Source organism: Mustela lutreola, chromosome 14 (assembly GCF_030435805.1).
Source record: "Mustela lutreola isolate mMusLut2 chromosome 14, mMusLut2.pri, whole genome shotgun sequence".
Lineage (NCBI taxonomy): Eukaryota > Metazoa > Chordata > Mammalia > Carnivora > Mustelidae > Mustela > Mustela lutreola.
In genome coordinates this window covers 46,828,567-46,851,292 of record NC_081303.1, presented here as the reverse complement: position 1 = coordinate 46,851,292, position 22,726 = coordinate 46,828,567, and the positions used below count along the sequence as shown (strand labels likewise).

The following is a 22,726-nucleotide window of genomic DNA, read 5'->3' as shown; positions in this document are numbered from 1 at the left end:
CTTTGGCTCAGGTCATGATCTCAGGGTCCTGGGATGAGTCCTGCATCGGGCTCCCTGCTGAGCTCCCTGCTTCCTCCTCTCTCTCTCTCTCTGCCTGCCTCTCTGCCTACTTGCGATCTCTCTCTCTGTCAAACAAATAAATAAATAAATAATCTTAAAAAAAAAAAAAATAAACATAGGTTAAGAGGTAGGAAAGCTATACGATGAGTTTACCCAAGTTCAAATATTAGGGAAAAAACACACTTTATTCAAAAAACAGAAAAGGTCATTTGGTGCCATGCTTTTATTCAAATGAAAGGGGAAAAACTACACTGTACCAGGAAATAGCAAATATGACAGTATTTTACAGCACAGCATCTTAAAAAAACCTGTAAGCAGTGCTCTAGAGTGGACAGGTAAGCACACCATACACTGTACATTGCCCCACAGTGTCCATCAAACCATAATTAAAAAGTTGAATTTGGCTTTAAACAGCCAAATAAAAACTGTAACAGTCATCCTAAAACAAAATCGAAAAGTCAAGAGGAATTAAAAGCTTTCCAAAGCTGCGTCAAATAGAATTTGACAGGTTGCGCTGGAAACCATGACAGGTGTTTGGCAAACTTAACTGAATCATCATCATCATCATCATCATCATCATTTGACCTCTAATGATGAAAGCACCAGTGTGTTTCAATAAGGTTGATGGAAATCTCCAGACTTTATGCAATGCCATAATTTTCATTTGTATAATTTTTAAAACATAATTTTTTTAAAAAAGCTGCACCATAATAAAAAAAATCTGCAGACTTAAAGAAATACATCCATATTCCTTCTGTATTAATAAAGTAAAATATACTGAGAGCAATGAACTTTTGTGGCAATGTTCACATTCTACCTTTAGACATTATGGACATTCATTGTTGGACACACATAAATTTAAGAAGAAAGGGTGGTCCTACTTAGCTTTAAATAGTTCCTCTACTGTCTTGCATCCAATTTTTAAAAATTTAATGGCCAAGTAGTATCACAAAGATGACTGATTTGATAAGGGAAATTTGATTGAAAAGAACAAATTTAGTAATGTAAAGTGCTTATTAATTCTCCTTTTGACTATTACCATATTTTGATTAGATTTGCTTTTCTTTTTTTTTTTAAACTAGGCTTAATCTAAACATGTATCTGACAGTCATTTCCTTCTGTGATAGAAACTGTTGTCTGAAAGGTAAAATGTGCAAGTCCCCATTCTTAATATTCATATATTATATACACAGTATGTATATACTTAAAATATAAGAGTTACATATCCTGGTCTCTTACATGCAAACAGTAGATCACAAATAGTTTTGAGCTACACATATATCTTGCACAGTTATTGGAAAAAAATCTGTGAAATTTTTTTTACAGTTTTAACAAATATACATAAATATAAGAACATAAATTACAGTAAAATATTGACAGCATTTGAGAAAATGTTGATAACCCAGATGCACTGATGCCTAAAGGCCTTATAATAATAGAAAAGTACAGTTCAGGGACATCTCATTCCTATTCTCTTTTAAAATAAGTAAATACATCATATGAGATATTAGTTATTTCTCTAAACAACTCAATTAGAGAAATGTATATATTTTAGTCTCCACTTCCCACAAAAGAAAACCAACCCCACATCTCATTTATGATACAATACTGTCTCTCCCCTCTACGTTTACACAGTTGTCACAACACTGAAACATAACAGGGTCACATAATCATTCAAGTCTTTTCCTGAGAATGAAGTTTTTCCCCAACTAACCCTCTGATATACATTGTTAAAGGAACAAAGATCATGTAGAGATTTCAAGTGTGTACTTTAACCTAAGCTGTTCCACTTGAAAAGAATAAAAAAAGAAACTCAATATAAGTAAAATAATGTGAAGCTATTTTAAAATTAAAATGTAGCCCTTTGTACATGTTTAAAAATTCTAAATATAATTTTTATATCAGTTATAAATATAATGTAAAGACCTCTTGAGAACTTGTGGCAGGAAGTCTTACATCTTCAGATTGAAAGACTACTCTCAAAGTGTCCTTCACTTCTGCCAGCTTATAAAGTGACTTACTTTAAAAGAGATAGAAAGCCTTTTTTGTTAAAAGAACAATCTAAATTATTCTGAGTTGGCCAGAAGTGGTGTAAAAACAGCACTGATTTAATCAGCAACTTCTTATAACATATTCTTGGTTAAGCTCATGTGGTTTAAAGCGAACCTACTAGCAGCTCTTTACAATACCTCCTCTTATGTAATAGAGAAATGTTAATACTTGAGTGAATAATAAATACAGAATTGTAAATACTTAGAATAATTCTTGCAAATGCTCTAACACCATTAAAACATGAGGGTTACTGTAAAACTAAACACTAGTGTTTCTCTTAGCATCATCAGAAAGGTGCGAGTTACCTCTGAAGGCGCATTTCCTACGCTTGCGGTCTCCCCATGAAACGAAATACAAAGGTATCTCAGATTAAACCCCCAGGAGAGAAAAACAGCAAAACAAACCATCTGAAGACAAACATGTACATTAAAAAGAAAAAAAAAAGGAATAAAACACATACTTTGTCATCTTAGCCTTATTTCAATCATAGTCCAACTAGTGTCCATGAGAATTCAGTGCTTCAGTGTGTCTCCCATCAAGCAGGCGAACCCGATGACACAAATCTCCATTTGTGAATCCGAACGTTCCTTCATCACTTGGACTTACCACCTACGTGTGACTCTTCCGCAATCCAAAATGCTGTGGCTCACGTTCCAGTTGTTCGTGACAACAGAGCTTAATGTTCAGGTGCAATTAATAAAAGTCTTGGTTGGCAATTAGAAAGATTTTCTATAGGCAGGAAAGATGAAGTGCAAATTTACCACGAATGTTCTGAAGCAAGTATTTCCCAACTCCTATGCTTTAGTGGGTAGAAGTTTTTTGGGTGTTACTGGTCTCTTGGTCTGCCATAAATGACTATGAATGGTAATCGCATCAACACTGGCGGATAAAGTTTTAGCAGGTATGTGGCTAAACTGTTTCCTGTCAGAATTATATTTGTAAAGTCCCTCAATCATTTTTTTAGTGATAGATTTAGGGCCTATCCCAGTCAGTTTATTAATTTCTTCAGTTTCTGGACAGTAAGTATACAAAGACCTGAATTGGCAGCCTGAATCCCGGAACAAGATTAAAAAGTTGTTGGCATCTGACTTCTCCATTTCCTTCAAAATAAAAACAAAACAAAACAATAAAAACTCTTAAACATTTCACTGTATAAAATTTACATAATTGTTTTACACCTATTTTGGTCAAATATTATGACAAGATTCAAAATATAAACTCTGAAGAACAAAAATAAAATGTGTATTATAAAAGCAAAGTACACTTTAATTAACAATGTATGCAAAACTTCACTTCTGAGGTGCTGTTGGCTCTGTGTGTATATTATTATCCTGCAGGAAGATATGAAATGCCTGCTAAATCTTGACCTTAGTCAAATAACCACTAGCAAACCAGGCGCTGATTAGCAATTTTGCAATACAGCCTCATTTTTAAAAAGGAAAACTACCTTACTTACATATGAAACATGAACAAGTAGCTCTGGTCAAGAAAAGAACTTACAATTTTATATTATTATCTGAATCTATCCTAGGCTTAATTAAGTCTGCAGTCTTCTAAAACCCCATTTGAGAGTGAACTAACTCAATCTAAAGTTAAAACATAGCTACAGATCTTTTATATGCTGTTGAAATCCTAGGAGAGAATGGTACTTTCAAGAGTACCAAGAAAGGGTACTTTCTTTTGAACTGGTAGCAGAGAGGACTCCTACAATTTTAGAATGTTGCCAAATTTAATTTTCATGCAAACATGCTTACCTCCAGTATCTTTTTCTTCTGACCTTCATTTACTTTTCCAGCCAAACAGCAATGAGCTAAAGCATTCTGTATTATGTGCTTATTGGATTTTGCACTGGGTTCTTTGTAGAGCTTTGGTCCTGTGGTAAGAATTTAGCAGCAAAATAAAAATACCATTCCTAAGTCAGAAATACTACATGTTTAAATGATATAATTGTTCCTATGTTGAGGAAACTAAAAATCAAACTCCCTTAACAAGCATATTTGCCACACACAGTTTCAAACCTAGAGCTACACAGTTGTGGTGTGCTGTGCTAGCTCATACCACAGGGTATCAAAATCTGTGCCTAAAGGCTGCTGAGTGCTGTACTCCAATCAGAACATTGTTTTATCCACACAGGGAGACATGTTAAGGATGGTGCCAAGACAGCTCTGAGACAGTAGTGCTGGAAATCAGATGGGGCTGTAATTGCCAGACTGTCTGCTTCACCCTCTTTCTCAAGTCTGCTAAGGTTACTGGTGAACTTAAAGCAGAATGGATCGATGAGGAATTACAGCTTTTAAAACGACCAGAAAAGTCTTCATCTTTTTCTTCATTCACATATCTGAGATTTTTAAGCATTTTATTTTTTAAATTTTTTATAAACATATATTTTTATCCCCAGGGGTACAGGTCTGTGACTCGCCAGGTTTACACATTTCACAGCACTCACCATAGCACATACCCTCCCCAATGTCCATAACCTCACCCCCCATCCCCCCTCTCCCCAGCAACCCTCAGTTTGTTTTGTGAGATTAAGAGTCACTTATGGTTTGTCTCCCTCCCAATCCCATCTTGTTTCATTCATTCTTCTCCTACCCCCTTAACCCCCCATGTTGCATCTCCACTTCCTCATATCAGTGAGATCATATATAGTTGTCTTTCTCTGATTGACTTATTTTGCTAAGCATGATATCCTCTAGTTCCAAAGCATTTTTCTTTAAACCAATTCTACTCCTTGGTCTGCCAAGCAACAGAAGCACTTTGTGCCATATTCCTGGAACATTCCTAATAGGAAGTACAGTAAAACCTCCCTACTTCATACTAACTAAACTCCGTCCTGGAAGACAAGGATTGTCCTTATCCTCCATAGCAAGCCAAGAAACCAGTTTTCTGGGCGGGGGTGGGGAAGTGGGGGTGGAAATTAGCCCTGATGGGCAGCATTTACCTCTTTCTGTGATACCAATCACTCCTACTCTGGCTAATATCAAACTACCAATAATTCTACAGTTTGCATAATTCCTGAAAATTTACAAGTTCCAAGAGCCCTATGGTATGAGCTAGCACAGCACACCACAACTGTGTAGCTCTAGGTTTGAAACTGTGTGTGGCAAAGATGCTTGTTAAGGGAGTTTACATAGAGAAGCAGAGGGTAAAACAAGGAATCGCCATCTAATCCCTGGCCTTAAAGGCTGTCCAACTGGCTAAAGGAGGAGTGAAGTACACGGGCGAAGTCAGCAAGTTCTAACCTCCTTACGCCTTCATGCGGCTCCCATTTCCAGTGGGTCACCTGCGGACGGAGGCAGTCTCCACTGCCCTGCACGTTCTCCTGTGCCTTTCCAATTTAGATCCCAATGGCTGCTCACATTTTCTCTCCAGCCTCATTTCTTTACAAGCATCTTACATTCTGTTCTTAAATTTGCTTTTGTTTCAGTAATGCCTACACAAACAAAGGCTGGAAAAGGATCTGATGTGGGGCTGGTACCTTCCTGCAGCCAATGCATTCCCCTCAGCTTTTAGAGTCCCTTCATACTTTGTTGTTGTTGTTGTTGTTTAGTAGGCTATACATGGGGCTCAAACCATAGCCCCTAGATCAAGAGTTACTTGATCCACTGATGGAGCCTGCCACGTGCCCCCCACCACTCACATTAATGTGTTTTAAAGATGCACAACTCTAGATACCTGAAATCCCAATGTTAGAGAGGTCTCTGTGGATTCTAGCCTTTTCTCAGTACTCAGGACCCGTGGATAGCTGACAGAACCTCTCTAAAACTTCTTCAGATTCAAACCACAGCACAGATATGGTCAGCGTCTTCAAGTAGATGGATGTGGTATAAGTGATACTGCTAATTTTCTTTAGAAACTGATCTCAGTTCACCTGGGACAAGTAACTACCTCCCTAAGTGCAACCGTTTCACTGAAACTGACCTCCCTGTAAGGGACCATCTGTACTCAGTGTTCCTGTACAGGTTCCCCGGTGTCTAGACCAAGAGAAGAGCCCATGACACTTTCATTAGATTAGCCTGTATTTGTTCTCATGACTGTGTTAAATTAAAACATCTCCCTAAAAATACGGACCCTGACCTGTGTATTCTGTTCCAGAAGCCACTGAAGAAGTTGTTGATGCATTTTCCCAGTCCTTCTCCCCATTTCGACTGCCGCAACGACTTGGAGACAAGAAGCCTTCTACAGACTCGGATCTAAATGGTAAATAAAGTATTTTTTAAGTTTCAAACAGAAGAATACTTGGGGGTCAGAAGGGATATTTGTTAAAGTACCAACCAAAATCAACCTAGAAGCTTAAAAAATCAAAAGACGGTTTAACTGCCTTATTCAAGCTGTACACCACAGGCACTCCTTACCTACTTGCTCACTGAAAGGATGAATGTTTTTCTATATGAAAACTGGCCATTACTGCAACAGGATGTTGATGCAAAAATCAGAACTCAAAACTCATGACTGTCACTACATATATTCTCTTTCCACATGGGTATTACAGCGTGATGTAAGGAAATAGGGCTTTCAGTTTCTAATCTACATCTGAGAGAGACAGTACAGAAGGGATCTTTCCCAAGTTAGGCAGCCTACTTGGGAATTATTCTAGGAGAAAAAAGTAGAGAGGCTGGCACTTTAATATAGATGACGTGCTATATCTGCACACTATGATTTTACCAAAACTGTATCAGCAATTACTGTTAATGTTTCATATTTTATAAAAAGTACCTTATCAATGTCAGTAACCCTAAAACCCTAAAAGATAAAAAGTCAAATATGAATATCCTCTTTATATTTCAATTTATTTAAACAGAAACAGTTTCAGTCAGCAAAACTATAAAAATTTGTGTTATGATTCATTCATTATAAAATACAAGATAATTGTTGGAAACATTATTTTCTGTGAAAAATATTCACGTTATGGATTTACCTTGGTGTCCTCTTGCCTGAATGCACACTCTCGTTATCACCTGTGTTCAGTGATGCCAAAGAAAGGCTAGAGACTGAAAAAACACGATAAATTCGTGATCCTGAATGAAAACAAAATTAGAAATTTAAAAGGAGCAACTAGAAAAGAGTCTGTTCATTAGATAACACCAGCATATGAAAACTGAGCTTCTGTAGTTTTTTCTTACTTTTAATCTAAACAATATGCTTGCATGCATATATGCACAATTTATCTAAAATTAGCAGTGGTACCTACTTTTAAGAAATAATGATAAAACTAATTGCTGTTAGGATTTATTCCAAAAGGAAAGTGGTAATATGAGACACTGATATTATAACTGTAAGAAAAAAGTTAACAAAAGAAGTTAAGAATAAAATATAGTTAGGGATATCCAGTTCCTACGTGGGAAATTAATTTACTAATTTTAGCCAGTACTGGGTATCAAAAAATTTTGTTGGCTAGAAAAGGCAGAGTTCTCTTTAAACGGTCAATGTTATATTATTTTTTTCTCAGTTTTAGAGTTAACTATGGGAATTCTCTAAAACTTCCCACAGGGTTTAGTTTTAATAAAATATATATATTTTTAAAAGTGAATATGTGTGCTAAATTTTAGAATACATTCTCTCAACTCCAAAAATTATAGATTTTGGATGTTTGACCATTTCTGTCTTAAAGAAGGGATTCATGGGGGCACCTGGGTGGCTCAGTGGGTTAAAGCCTCTGACTTTAGGTCATGATCCCAGGGTCCTGGGATTGAGCCCTGGGTCGGGCTCTCTGCTCAGCAGGGAGCCTGCTTCCCCCTCTGTCTCTGCCTGCCTCTCTGTCTACTTGTGGCCTCTGTCTGTTAAATAAATAAATAAATAATCTTAAAAAAAAAAAAAAAAAAAGTGGGGGGATTCATGAACTCTTGCTTCTATATTCCTTATTATACCAATGTGTTTCTTATGTATTTCTGTGCACACAGTGTTTATCCTTAAATGGAAGTATGGAAAGGGTACTAGCAATTCCGAGAGATTATACCCGAGGGCAGAGTCCCTGACAGGTTAGGATGCATTCTGGATGCTTCAGCACTCACACTGGCTCTACTGAATATATGCATGCACACATAACACAGAAGTCATAAACAAACCTACATTTGCTTATTTTGGTTTTCCAAATTAGGAGCATGCACCATCTCAAATTGTGGATCCAATTTAGCATACCAAAGCACAGTCGAGTTAGTATGACAAACCAGGCTGGTGTTTTTTTATGAACAGACTCTTCAAAATAAGCTGTGTTACCTGGAGGACCTTTTATTGGTGTTTTGGGAGACTCGATATGATCTCTGTGAATAGATTTTGGGCGCTGTTTTTTTTGTTTTGCTATTTGAGGACGGGGTTTAATTACTGTATCCATGTCTTCCATTAGTTTCAGCTGTTTTCGCCTCATATACTCCTGTCTGATAAATTCTCTGCGCGCTCTCTCATCTTCCTTCTTCTGACGCTCTTCCTCAGTTTTACGCCTGGGAAACCAAATGGTTGAATTTCTTACTCTGCACACTAAAGAAACCAGATACTGGGAGTATGGCTTTGATGAGAGAAGGGAAAATTATTACGTTTCAGCACCTTGGGAAAAAATGGTTTAAAATTCGCTTGAGATAATTTAGATCATTAAAATATACATAAACATACCGTTAGTAAATGATTGCTTTTTAAAAATATGTTTATGTGTAAAAACCTGTGAAGTTATCTTAAATTAATGTTTCTGGAGAACATTACTTTGAAATGCCTCAAACTCAGGATAAAAATGTATAAGCAATCAATAATTTGGGAAAATAAAGCAACTCGTACAAGCACCAGAAATCAGCATTATGTCAGTGTCTCCAGACGCTGCAAACATCTGACAAGCTGGTGGGGGCCCTGAGGAAGCAGAGCCTCCGGCACTGCCGCCCGGCAGCTCCCAGATCCAGGGCCAGAGTCTTTACCTCGTTTCCTCTTTCTTATGTTCCATCTCTGCTTCCAGCTGCTGTTTCCGAAGCTGAGTCTCCTTCTCCCTCCGCAGTCGTTTCTCCAGCAAAGCTGCTCGTTTCATTGCCATATCATTCTCTGCTTTTTGATCATCCTAAGCATGGATTTCATGGAAAAACGTGAAATGTTGTGCTCACCAGTACTCTCATTTTCAGTTGTGGTTACATTGTCTAGTCATTCTTATTCCAACCCCACCCTATGCGGACATGTTCCAGAAATGAAGAAGGAAGAAGTGAATCAGGGGCGCCTCGGTGGGTCAGTTGGTTAAGCAGCTGCCTTGGGATCAGGTCACTAAGCGGGGAGTCTGCCTGTCCTTCTGACCCAACCCCTCTCATGCTCGCTCGCCCTCATAAAGCGGTAACAGTTCTATCAACTACCAAATGACACTTAAACTTACTTAATTACATGTTTCAAAACCTAGGAAGTTTGCAAAGAACAACCATAAAAAGAAAATTTTAAAAAAAGCAGCGGTTTTTCTGGACCCTAGTAAATAACTTAAAAGTAGGGAGTTTTGGGCGCCTGGGTGGCTCAGTGGGTTAAGCCTCTGCTTTCAGCTCAGGTCATGATCTCAGGGTCCTGGGATCGAGCCCCACATCCGGCTCTCTGCTTGGCGGGGAGCCTGCTTCCCCCTTTCTCTCTGCCTGCCTCTCTGCCTACTTGTGATCTCTCTCTCTTTGTCAAATATATAAATAAAATCTTAAAAAAAAAAGGTAGGGAGTTTTCTCTTAGTTTTAAAAATTGCGTTCAATGGGGTGCCTGGGTGGCTCAGTGGGTTAAAGCCTCTGCCTTCGGCTCAGGTTATGATCCCAGGGTCCTGGGATCGAGCCCTGCATCGGGCTCTCTGCTCAATGGGGAGCCTGCTTCCTCCTCTCTCTCTCTGACTGCCTCTCTGCCTACTTGTGATATGTCTGTCAAATAAATAAATAAAAATCTTTAAAAAAATTTAAAAAAAATTGCATTCAAACTAGGGCACTGAGCTGGCTCTGTCAGAAAAGCAGGCAACTCTTGTCTTAGCGTTGTGAATTTGAACCCCACGTTGGGTGTGGAGATTACTTAAAAATAAATCTTTTTAAAAATTGCATTACAATTGTATTTAATATACATGCTCAATAAGGGAAATTCAAATGAAGGTATCCAGAAATTAGCTCTATGGTTAAATAGCACATAAACCACTGCCATGTGACAGAACGGACACCAAGGTACAGATGTGTGCCCTGTTTCACCCTGAAGGATTCTCTCCCTTCCGTTTGCCCTTCTCTACAAGGAACAGGGGTACCTGGGGTCTCTAAAATTAGTAAACTGTATCTATTCTTGTTTACAGTAGTATTCTATTAAAAATTAGTCAGTTTACATGGTTAAGAAACAAAATATGACTTACATTCAAATTTCTCAACTCTAAAAGGGACTAACAGGCAATCACCCTCAGAACAACTTTAATTTACAAATTTCCAACATTAAATGACCAAAAGTAAAACTAGTGATTGTAATCACATCAATGTTCTTGGGTTCTTATTCCTGTAAGACTGTTGTTTCAATTTAAAATCTTAAATTATAAACATAAAATCTTATAAATTATATTTATAAATTACAAATAAATTGTAAATTATAAATTAAATTATAAGTGATAAAGGCTATTGAGTACTGCCTTTTTTCCTCTGTATTCAAAATTGTGGAGCTAGACAGGATCAGAGATAATCTTACTTTAGTTCCTTAATTAAAAAAGAAACATGAGTAATAGATACACATGTTTCTGATTATTAAAAAAAATTCTTTCCTATAGGTAATCTGGAAAATACAGGAAAACATAAAGATGAAGAAAATCGAGATTTAGAAAAATTTAAAAATATTAAGCTTTTTGTGTTTTTCTAGTACCTATGATAAATTTTAAGAGCTTGACCACCAAAAAGTGATATTGTTCAGTATTTGTGTTGGCTGGCTACAGTATCCAATATCAATATTGAGATTAGGAGTCCTATGCTAGACCTTTACCCAGTGCTTTCAAAGGAGCTATTTCTGTTCAAACTACATATGTTATTTTTAAATGTTTCACCTTACCAGATTATCTGGTCAATTTTTTTAAAAGATTTTTATTTTTATTTATCTGTCAGAACAAGCAGGGGGAGCAGCAGGCAGAGGGAGAAGGCGGCTCCCCACTAAGCAGTGAGCCAGATGCAGGACTCGATTCCAGGACCCAGGAATCATGGCCTGAGCCGAAGGCAGAAGCTTAACCAACTGAGCCACCCAGGCATCCCTTAAAACTTTTTTTAAGAAACAAAACATACCAGGAGAGAAAATTTAAAAAAACCTAAAATATACTTACAATGCCAAATTATGTGCTTTTTACAAACTGACAGCTCTTTGAAGAGATCCAAATAGCTTCACATTTTTTAAAAGGCTTTTATAAAAGCAAGGAAGAAAGGCAGAGGAGTAGTAACAGCATATCTAAACACATGTACCACGACCTTGGTGAAGGGAAGACTGTTCAGTGTGCTCGGATGTTAGTACAGTCCATCAAGGGGAGCCCCTAATGTACTTCAGGGTTAGTGGCAGGCTTGTAACAAAAGGGACTACTACTAAAAGAGGCAAGCACATTGGCTAAAACCAAACCCATTGAATGATGATGCCCCCAAACAATGAAGATTATTAGTATTACCTTAAAGAAGAATCCACAGCATACTTTCTGGTCATCATCAAACTGTTCTTTATCACTTTCTCCTTCGTATTTTTCAATAGCTACATCAGCCTTTTCAGGAGGTTTCAAATCTGAGAGGGAAACTTCAATCAGATTAACATTTTTAGGAGCAGCCGGAGGGAAGACAGTTTTAGGAGGAGGCTCTGCAGGCTGGTTCAGCTGGTCCTCATTTGGCGTCAGTCGGACGGTCTCCGTGATGGGCTGGGACAGGACTTCAGAAACCGTTGACTCAAGAGGCTTAAGCTCCTTTTCTTCCAGGTTATGCACATGCTGCCCTGCGGGCCCTTTGGATTCCAGTTCCTCCTTTTTAATTTCTTCCTTAGGTTTGGATTCCTTTAACTGAGGCTCTCCGTCATCCCCAAAACATACAAATGACCGAGTCTGAATAGGAACTTGACTTGGTGAAAACCTCCGTAACCGAGGAAGACTATCCACAGACCGAGGGGGAGTCAGGGTTCGATTCAAAGGCGTTATTTTTAATTCATTTGGCCTAGGAGTCCTCTGATTTTTAACAGAAAAAGATGTGCTCTTCCTGTTGGAAGACTGTGGGGACGGATGGGTAGGGCGGGGGCTGTCTGACGAGAAGGGCGCAATGGCTGACGACAGGCCTGCCTGCCGGGAAGGTTTAAAGTCTCGGATCTGTTTTTGTGGAGAGGGCTGAGGAGGTGAAATCACCCAGGACTGCTGCTCCCTCATCTGCATCAACATCTCCTGCTGAAGTGACAAGCGCTGCATTTCTTGTTGTAGAAAATGGAGAGATGAATTTAACTTCTCAATGGACTTGGTATATTCTAAGATCTCTCCCTCGTTTAAAGTGTCCTCCGAGGGGCTTGCCAGGTTCCACTGCTTCTCTGGGTCAACGGGTGTGGTTGGAGACTTCAGCCATTTGGCCTGAGGGTTCTCCAGGCTTTCCTTCAGATCTGCCAGAGACTTACTCCTCTGTCCGTTCGCCTTCTGGGAATCCTTTTCTTTGGCTCGATCGGTGTACACTTTCTCATCTTCTGCCCCGGCTGCTTCCTCCCGAAGAGGGGAAATGCCGTCCCCTCTCTTTTTCACCACCGTAAGAAATGCCGTCCTTCCCATCTTCTGCCTCTGCTTAGTGAAAGCCGCCTCCATCTTCTTCTTCTGGGCTTCTATCGCACGCCTCTTTTCTTCCAATTTCATCCTTAAATGCACCATTTCAGAGGCCAACAGCTGGGTGGTGTCCCGGCCTTGTGGAAGGCCTGCTTCTTCTGGAATTTGTCCCCAAGCAACCACGTGTGGAATATTAAGTTCAGAACCTTCTGGTGTAGTTTTCTGAGAACTGCTCCCACTACTTTTCCCATCAGTATGATTCAGTTTCCTGAATTTCTGTTCGGCAAAGCTGGTCATTTTAACTCCGGAACTAGAAGAAGCACTGCTACCTGGCTGGGACTTGGTACTTACAGTACTTGGACAAGGACTCAAAGCGTCTCTGGGGTTGCTGGTTCGAATATCATAATCCTGAAGAAATTTGGAAGCATCATCCATGTCAGAGTCTAAGCTTACAGTATAATCTCTCAAAGAAGAATCTTCATCCATAGTTTCGGGGATGTCTTCTGAAGGAACATGAATTCCAGTGTCTACTTCAGTATTGTCAGTTATGGGACTCAAGGCACCTTTTGTATCAGTTATGTTATCAGGACTAGACTGATTTAGCTTGATGTTTGAATTTAGGATACTCATTTCCTGGTTATGAAGAAAGAAGCCATTAGCAATGTGGTCTGGCTGAGATGTATGGGGAGATTTTTCAGTATCATGAATTATTTGTAATGCTTCTTCAATGCTTGGTGTCTCAATCTGATTGCCAAACTCATCTAGAAGTACTCTATTTTGTAAAGCTCCATTTGGAAGCTTATAATGAATATTCTCGTTGGAATTCAGGTCATTTGTATTAAGGGGTGTGTACGACTTGAGGCCACTGTGAGAGTCTATATTAAGCTCTTCTTCAATGCTTTCTGCTTCCTCTTCTCCATTTACTGGCTTAAAGGACAAATTTTTCCTAATATTTTTAGATACACGATTATTGTTCAATGTAAGTCCTTCATTACTAATAGAGCGAGTGATTCCTCGGTTTGGAGTGGATTTGTGTGCAGTATGTTCTTTATCAAAAGAAATATCAAATGAAACTCCATGCACCGATGATCTAAAAAAACATTCGAAGAGAAAATCCTTAAACACGCCCAGAAAAGAAATGATTTGATACCCTTTAACAATTATTTAAATTTGTATTTCCTTTCTTTTCCCATTTTGCATAATCCTGTTGTACTCAAGGTACGCACAGGGCTACTGGGCTACCTTTAACATTTAGCCCCTTTGAACGCTCAGTCATCTGCCTACATTGCCCTTTTCAAAGTGAGGTACTAATTGCAACTTGGCTATCAACTAAATAGAATTAGCATTTCTTTCTCTTTTTTTAATTACTTTAGTATAGTTGACAATGTTATACTAGTTAAGGTGTACAATACAGCGATTCAATAAACAGCATTTATTGATAATGTGAATATACTAAAAATAATTCCCTTTGTTTACCTTTTCTCTTTGGGCCATGTCCCTATGAAACCATCAACATAGGACATAGATGAAGACCTCCTAATTCCTCCTTCAAATGTGAAAAAGAAACAGTCATTGAAAGTATATAAAAAACTTTTAACTTAGAGCTTAACAGATTTCAAATATTTTAGGAGTCATTAAGAGCATTAAAAAGTAGGTATATATGGAGAAACAGAGATAATTCTATTAAGAAAGACAAGCACAGAGAAACCAATCAACCTTTTAGTGTCTATACAACACTTTTCAAAGAAAAAAAAAAAACCCCGCATATTTTTATTTATATTTATTCTCAGTCATTTCCCAGTTAACCTAAGTTTTTTCAAAAATATTACCTGAAGCTGAAGAATGAGCTTGGGGGCATGAATGCCTAGAAGGCAAATGATGAGAGTGCATAAAGGCAGCTCCTTCCCCACTGCAAGGTAAAATAAAAACATTTTAATACGTTTTTCTTTAATATAAACTTTATACAGAATGGCTGAAATTAGAAACATTATCACCTCTGACTCTATGAGTATATGTGTCTCTATGTATTTTATGTCTTTTAGTCAAAAGGCCTGAAATATTTTCATACACATCTCAGCGAGATAAGATATGGCATATTATTTTCATTTTACAAATAGAAAAATTGAGAAATGATTAAGTTAAGTGAAAGTCATCGGCTGGAAATACTTAAATCACCAGAAACTACAGGTAAAATAAACCCTTGTAAAAGATCCTGATAGCTTTCCTGCTCCCAGACCTGTGTCTATACATCTCTAACAGTTACATCAAAGTTAATGTTAATATATTGAGCTGCACCTTAAAGACCTCAATGCCTATAACGATGTGAAGCTTTCCTATTTCTTAATTCCACTCCATTCAAATTAATGCAAGGGATTGGGTAGTCTGTTTCTCAAATTATCATGACATTTGGTCTGAACTTAATTTTTCTCCAACTTTCAAGTCTGTTGCAGCCTAACTTACAGTCAAGTGCAGAAGTTACACATCCCCACCCCCAATCAGTTGAGCATAAACTGGGGAACAGGAGTATGTAGTGACTTCTGTAGTCCCCCTACAGATCACATTATCTTTTGGCTACTGTAAACTGAGAACATGAACAAGTCAACCAAAAGATTCAAATGAAACAATAATCTTCTGTTTTTACTATTTAATAAAAGCTTAACCAGTGAGCTTTTCTAAAGGCAACAATACCTGAAGAACTTGCATAACCTTGTTGTCTCCAAAGCAAATGCTTATCTGCTTCCATGTGCCTTTCCCCCCTAAACTGCTCATAGTTTCAGAAGACTGTCAGGGAGTACTCACCTGCCCCCATCATGTCTGTTTATGTTAACCCTCCCTCTAAAATCACTGCCTCTGTTCTACTCTCCCATTATAGCTCGGGGAGGAAGCTAATCCTGAATCACAAGTTAATAATAAAGATATATTCACTTTTCTCCAGATAATGGCTAAAGTGTTTTAAAGTCCTATTAATTGCCACACTTTTACATTTGCATAGAAAATTTTGATCTGGTGTAACTGCTGAGTAGGTTAGTAGTCAAGTATGTGGATTAGCTGCTACAAATGTTTCTTGCTTTGCCTGTCTTCTTCACTTGTTTTCCCCTCATAACTTCATTAGTTAGGGACACTCACATTTGTACATGTGACTGCAGTTTTCTCAGTAAGAGTGGAAGCTTTTGACTCCTTCCTGGAAAGTTCTACAGTGAGAGAACTCCAGTGGACCACATGGAGACTTACAGAAATGGGAGGATTAGTAGGATCCTAGAATGACAGCTACACAGTGTCTCTTCAAGGAAAAGAATTTAGACATCCATCTGCTAGGAAAAATGATTAAGAGCAGCCACTGAAATATCTGAGAAACAGAAAAGAGAGGAGGCTTCCAGAGGGCCTGAAGACATTTTCCAGTGTCAGAAGTGTGAAGAGTGTCCAACTAAGGTTCCTAGAAACAATAACTGTGGGATGATCTAGCCTTGAAACAAAAAGTTTCAGAGGTTTTAAAGATTTACTAGTATAGTAGTCATAACCTAGACTACTGAATGTTTTCTAAATTTTCAAGGAAGGAAATGTCAATATGTAATCAACCCAGGAAAACACCAAAATTAATATAGAAAGAAGTTTCCCATGGGAAAAAATACAGAGAAGCTCCTAGATCAGCAATATCCCAACTTAATCTCTTTTTGTAAAATCTGAGGCATAGATACAGAATAGAAAAGCTAATGGAAGTAGTAAGAAAAGCCACAGTAATAAATCAGAGGGCAATCAGTAGGAAGTACTTTACAGACATCAGCCAGTCCAGAGGTGAGAAGCCCTACAAAGGCAGTGAGAGTACCGTAAGGGTTCTGTCAGTGTTCCAGTTTCACACCCATTAGCACCCACTTGAGAGAGAAAATTCTTCAATGTGTGAGGTGGGTGACAGCTCAGAACAAGTTCCTATTTTTATGTTAAGCCAAGAATTCATAAAGAAAGTACTTTGAGTTGCCTGTTCAACAATTTAAAAATGTATTTTTAATGGATCTGCTTGGATTTCTAAAACGCCACAAAATACAACAATTTTAAACCAAAAAAAAAAAAAAAAACAGATAAATTAGGGAGTCCAAAGTCAATATAAATTTTAAGTTCTAATAAATATACCTAAAATGCTACTTACAGGAAAAACATTTTTAAACAAACTAATGGGTCTATCATATGTTTGGGTCAGAAGTCAGGATTAACCTGATACTAAATTTTTATTTTCAGTTCAGTTCCTGATATTAAGAACTAAAGCATCACATATAAAGATTCAGTATTACAATAAACATTCTATTGTGATCTTTGGTTAGCTACAGTAACCAGCAAATAAAATAGCAGGTTCCCCTCAAACTTTGAGGTTTACCTCAAAGATTAAAAAAATTAAAAAAAATTAAAAACCCAGATAGAAATGTAAAATTCCCCCCATCCTATCATTTAAGCAATTCTCAATGACAAACAAGTTCTACAGCAAAAGTTTGATTTTAAACTGATTATCTGGGACGCCTGGGTGGCTCAGTTGGTTGGACGACTGCCTTCGGCTCAGGTCATGATCCTGGAGTCCCGGGATCGAGTCCCGCATCGGACTCCCAGCTCCATGGGGAGTCTGCTTCTCTCTCTGACCTTCTCCTCGTTCATGCTCTCTCTCACTGTCTCTCTCTCAAGTAAATAAATAAAATCTTAAAAAAAAAAAAAAACAAAACAAAACTGATTATCTGAACCTCAGAACATATTCTCCCACTTTTGAGTATGATTCATAAAAGCCTATGTATGAAACATTGTTTCTCTGTAAATTCAATTACATTTATGTTAAAACAAGCTGTAATACTGTAAGCTAGTTAAAAACTAATGACATTTTATTTTGATTTTATTAACAAATGGGATGGAAACAGTGAAAATGAAGTCATTCTGGACTCTACCTTGAAGTGAAGTCAGAACTACACGAACTATCCAAGATGTTTGTTTTGGCCGCATTCAAGACTGGAATTGAAGGCATATCATTCACAGGTTCAGCTACAATAGAAGATGCAAGCCTCAAAATGATGTATTTAGCATGTTTACACCATTTCAAGAATTTCCATTTTCCTTTATTATAGCATATTCAAAATTTTCTTCTTAAATTTTCAAAGGGAAAATTTAAAATTCTTCTTGAAGTTCTGGTTGAAAAAATTCACTTGATTAAGGCTAATTATAATTAGGGGGAAGGTTAAGGGGGAAGCCTAACATAAACATAGATATTTAAAGATAAATCTGAATGTCTGATTTTGCTAAAGCTTTCACGGAACTTCAGTAACATGGTAATTTTTGTTTCTTTATGAAATAATTGATATTTTGGTAATCAATTAAGAAAGAATTTCACTGGTCAGTAATTAACCCCCCCCCACCGTAGAGTTCTTATTTTTGTAAATAACTCTGGGGAAGACTCCATTTACATTTTGCCTTTGAGACCTAATGTAATAGCTGTTGAATATTTTGAATAGTGGGTTTCACAGATAAAAATCACGGAACACAATGTAAGTGAAAATTCTATATTAATTGTAAAAAGTTGTACAAATATGGTTTGTGATAATTACTGAAGACACCTGACTTTATTACATGGCCTTAGGGAAGGATCTTAACTTCTTTGTAGGTATACTTTGATACACAATGGTTCAATAATCAGAATTTGCCCTAATCAGTCTAGAAATGGAACAGATGAAATACTCTTTATTACATAGTTCACAGAATTTTGCCTGAGATACAGTGGGCACACTGGAAGCAAGCTCATTCTACTCACTACAGTGACATGCCTTTCCCTTGACTATATATTTTTCCCTCCTTCCTGATCTTTTTCTTTAATTTTTTGTTTTGTTTTGTTTTGTGAGGGCGAGGAGATAGAAGAGAAATAAGGGTAACGGTGAGGAACAATACAAAAATCTGGAGCCAAGGAGAGCAGCTAAGTGGCTGGGATGCACGATAACTGTGTTTTTGTTTCACAGGACAGCCACTGGCAGCAGAAGGAGGGGTCCTGTAGTTATGCTGGAAGAAAAGTTCTTTAGTGGAGCTAAACTTGTATTTATAATCCTTTTCCCCCAATAGAAATAAACCTCTCATTTCATGATGGAAGCCAAAGGAAAATTTGTTTTAGAGAAAAAACAGGAAGATTTTTTGTTCTTTATTTCTAGGGATCTTTACGGTAACCCCTTCGTTTTGTAATTTAGTTTTCTTATTATGTGCAATCAATAAATCATGCTATGTAATGATCATAAAACATACCAGGCTTAAAAATATGCATATAAACCTTTTTATGGTTTAAAGGTAAATTCAAATTGTAGACTAAAGCCATGCCATCATTTAAATGGAATCTGGGTAACAATATTAAAAACACAGCATCTAACAGGGAATAAAAGCTAGAGATGGGGGTAAGAGAGGCAAAAAGAAGAAAGCAGGCAAGGAGTTGAAGCTAAAAATTCCACAACATAAAGCTTCAAATTCAAAGCTGTTCTCTCCTATATCATCCGTCTCACAGACAACTTAGTAGCTTTAAATATTAAAATACTCAGAATTTATAAGGCTAACGGCTGTTTTATAACAATAAGATTCCCTCAAACAGAATAACCAGGGGAGATTAGATAAACTCTCCATTTTCTTTGTTTCCAGGAACACCTACTACCTCCTTGTGGACGAACGACACGAGGCTGCACAAACGAGGGCTTCACAACTTCGAACCACCAGAAGAGCTCGGCCATGAACACCAAATAATTACTCTACGTAAGAGAGTTAAGAAAAAGAGAAAAGTCAGGTAAGACTTGACCAGAAAGTAATGACAAATACAATTTTTTTTGTTTTACCTATTAAAACATAGGTTTAAATCTCATTCCTTCATCATTGGAGTGTATCTACTCTAGGCTATTAAATCTGGGATATAATATTCACGCTTATAGGTAAAATTTATAACAGCCATTCAAAACTTCTTTCCTGCTTTTCTCTATATATCCAGAACAGTAGTCCAATTTATGTGGCAGGCATAGGTACTTCTAACCAGAGAACCTGAGATTATGTATAAGGCACTCTTCATCCAAAGTCAATACAAACTTAAATAGCCTATGACACTCTGAAGAGTGGCTATCATTTAAAAAAAAAAAAAAAGCTCTTTCCAGATTCCTAGAAATTTCTCCAAAACTTAATCAGGTATCTACATGCTTGATGATGCTAGCCTCAACCAGGCATGAAATAACCAAAAGACTAGATCATTATGGCTAATTATTAATAATTTTGAAATGTATATACAGAAACATTATACAATATGTCAACCTAACTTTGAAAAGTTATTAGTAAGTTAACAAAGTCATTTGCCTTTTATGATTTATATTTGAAAATGTGAGTAATTTTTAAAATAGCTTAAAATTATAAGAAAAGACTGAGGGTCCTCAAAAGCACATTTCCAAGACAAGATTATATTTTAGGATGCATACATCCTAAAAGTTATAAGCATGAAGAATTACCATAATTGTAGGCATCTAGCAAGTTTAAAAATTAGCACTATACAAAGTCTGTTTTATAATTACTTAAAATAATATGCCTTTAAATTCGGCATCAATAAAATTATCAAATTAGTATTTAATAAGTGAGGTTTTATTTCATATTAAATTTTAGTTTTCAAAACTATCATTGGAAAGATGGGTGTTTTCCAATGCGATGCCTTCCTCCTATCTGTTTTGTTTTTGTTTTTTTTTTTTAAGATTTATCTATTTATTTTAGAGAAAGTGAGCCAGGAGTGGGGGGAGGGCAGAGGGAAAGAATCTCAAGCTGACTCCCTGCTGAATGAGAAGCCGGCCCAGGGGCTTGATTTCACAATCCTGAGATCATGAATGACCTGAGCCAAAATCAAGAGCTGAGCCATCCAGGTACCCCAGTTCTACCTGTTAATTATGAATAATCCTCAGAGCTCTATACACTCTCATTTAGAGTTCATGTACTCTCTGTTTTCTCATATTTAAGCTGGTGACTTTCAAATATTTATCTTTTACTTGATAGTTCCAGAAGGCTATTGTGTTTGTAGAAAGTGAAGGAAAGAGAAGAATCAAGGATAAGTCAGGTTTTTGTCTTCAGCAACTGGTAGTACCATTTAATGAAACAGGAAAGACTGGAGTAAATAGGTAGTGGAAGGAATGTTGAGTTAATAGCTTTGAGATAGTCATTAGACATTTAAATGGACTTGTCAGATAGGTGTTTGAATGTAGGAGTCTAGAATGTTACAGAAGACAAGGCATAATGGCGAACAGAATTTGGTAGGTCTCCTAATTTCAGCATTTGCTTTTAACTATAAATTCCCAGAATACTCAAACATTTATAGACAATACACACTATTTTAAGCAGTTGTTGTAATTTGTGACTTTTTTTTTAGAAAGGAAATGTGAATGCTTACTATCCCAAATGCTGTGTTGGATTCCATCCGTGCTAACCTTCAGAAACTTTACATTCTTAATTATATGCTTTTCTCCTATATATTCTTCCCTTCAATTGAATCCTTCCTACTTAGCTTTTTAAAATGCTCAAATCTCTCGTATGAAAAACGAAATGAAACCTTCACTCAGTAAGTTTCTTCTCATTCCCACCTTCTTTACCTCTTCTTAAACTTCTCTGAGGCAGACCTATGCTAACAATCTCCTTTCAGCCTTCTGCCTCCCTAATCCACTCCAGTCTGGCATCCAGGCGCATCATTCCTCCAAAACAGCACTGGCTCAAGTCACCAGTGCCTTATATTTGTTGCTAAATCAAACAGATTTTTCAGTCTCCATCTTACTTGACCTCCCAGCAGCACTGCTACTCCTGATGTCTCCCCTCACTGGAAACTGCCATTCACGCCCAACAGCTACCAAATGACTCCCAAATGTATTAACTGTACTTACATATGAAGTGGCCTAGAGAGCATTTTCTCTTGGATATCTCAAAGGCACCTCAAATGTCTGGAATTGAACTAGGGATCTAGTTCAAATCTGATCTTATTCCAGTTTTACCTGAATGAATGGCATCACTATCCCAGTGTGCACACCAGAAGCCTAGGAGTCACCCTGATGCCTCCTACTTTCTCCCTCTCCCTATCCAGTTCATCACCAAAACCTGCAAATTTTGCATCCTAAATATTTCTGGAATCCACCCACTTCTCTCCATCTTCATCATAATCACTCCGATTCAAACTGTTTTCAGCTCTCATTTAGAACACAATAGCTTTTTATTTGACTATTAGGCCAAACAAACTTTTGAAAATGCAACACCCCTCCCCCCACTTCCACTGCTTTTGGGAAACTGACTATAGGCTACAGAAGGGTAGAGGGTACATGATTCAGTCTCTTTTTAATTTCTCCAGCTTCATTTAATACCACATTCTCCAGAGTTCCTCATTTTACCCATCAGATTATTAAGTCTGGAAGGACAAAGATCATGCTCATCATTATATCTTCTGGTTTTTTAAAATTATTTTTTTAAGATTTATTTATCAGAGAGAGAGGCTGAAGAGTGCATTAGCAGGGGCAGCAGCAGGTGGAGGGGAAGCAGGCTGCTCACTGAGCAGGAGTCCTGTTTGCTGGACTCAATCCCAGGACCCTGGGACCGTGACTTGAGCTGAAGGCAGACACTTAACTGACTGAGCCACCTAGGCATCCCATATATCTTCAGTTTTTAAAACAGTACATAATAAATGGCCAATACATACTTACTGAATGAACGTATAAATGAATGAATAAATACCTAACAACAAAGATCAGTTGGCAAAATACCAAACTGTTGACAGGACAGGGAATATCTCTGGTAGAAAGAGCATCATGATTTATAATTTTTCTTTATATTTATCTCCATCAGATAATTTCTAAACCCAAATTATAACATTATATTTAAAGTATTGGCCCTAGGTTCCATTCTATTAGT

At 37.4% G+C, this 22,726-nt stretch overlaps 1 protein-coding gene and 2 long non-coding RNA genes across 8 annotated transcripts in view; 2 read left to right on the top strand and 1 right to left on the bottom strand.

Annotated features, from left to right (window-relative positions):
• Positions 1-14,654, top strand: part of LOC131815242 (uncharacterized) — a 43,744-nt gene extending 29,090 nt beyond the window's left edge. Inside the window, exons 2-3 of the long non-coding RNA XR_009347619.1 lie at positions 6,208-6,312; positions 14,622-14,654. This is a non-coding gene — a long non-coding RNA (uncharacterized LOC131815242). The remainder of the gene's footprint in view (positions 1-6,207; positions 6,313-14,621) is intronic.
• Positions 266-22,726, bottom strand: part of CAMSAP2 (calmodulin regulated spectrin associated protein family member 2) — a 120,363-nt gene continuing 97,902 nt past the window's right edge. For 4 of the 6 annotated variants that reach the window (XM_059146930.1, XM_059146934.1, XM_059146932.1 and 1 more), the window contains 11 exons: positions 19,473-19,566; positions 17,740-17,833; positions 14,650-14,729; positions 14,297-14,366; positions 11,708-13,910; positions 9,012-9,148; positions 8,329-8,549; positions 7,031-7,130; positions 6,190-6,305; positions 3,867-3,985; positions 266-3,212 (listed from right to left, as the gene is read on the bottom strand). In XM_059146930.1, the coding sequence (XP_059002913.1) occupies positions 2,907-3,212; positions 3,867-3,985; positions 6,190-6,305; positions 7,031-7,130; positions 8,329-8,549; positions 9,012-9,148; positions 11,708-13,910; positions 14,297-14,366; positions 14,650-14,729; positions 17,740-17,833; positions 19,473-19,566 (3,540 nt within the window). In that variant the 3' untranslated portion in view covers positions 266-2,906. The remainder of the gene's footprint in view (positions 3,213-3,866; positions 3,986-6,189; positions 6,306-7,030; positions 7,131-8,328; positions 8,550-9,011; positions 9,149-11,707; positions 13,911-14,296; positions 14,367-14,649; positions 14,730-17,739; positions 17,834-19,472; positions 19,567-22,726) is intronic. The other 2 variants (XM_059146931.1, XM_059146933.1) reach the window with 1 other exon arrangement.
• On the top strand, positions 14,867-19,598 carry LOC131815239 (uncharacterized). Its single transcript, XR_009347618.1, has 3 exons — positions 14,867-15,007; positions 17,713-17,864; positions 19,460-19,598. It is a non-coding gene; the product is annotated as an uncharacterized LOC131815239 (long non-coding RNA).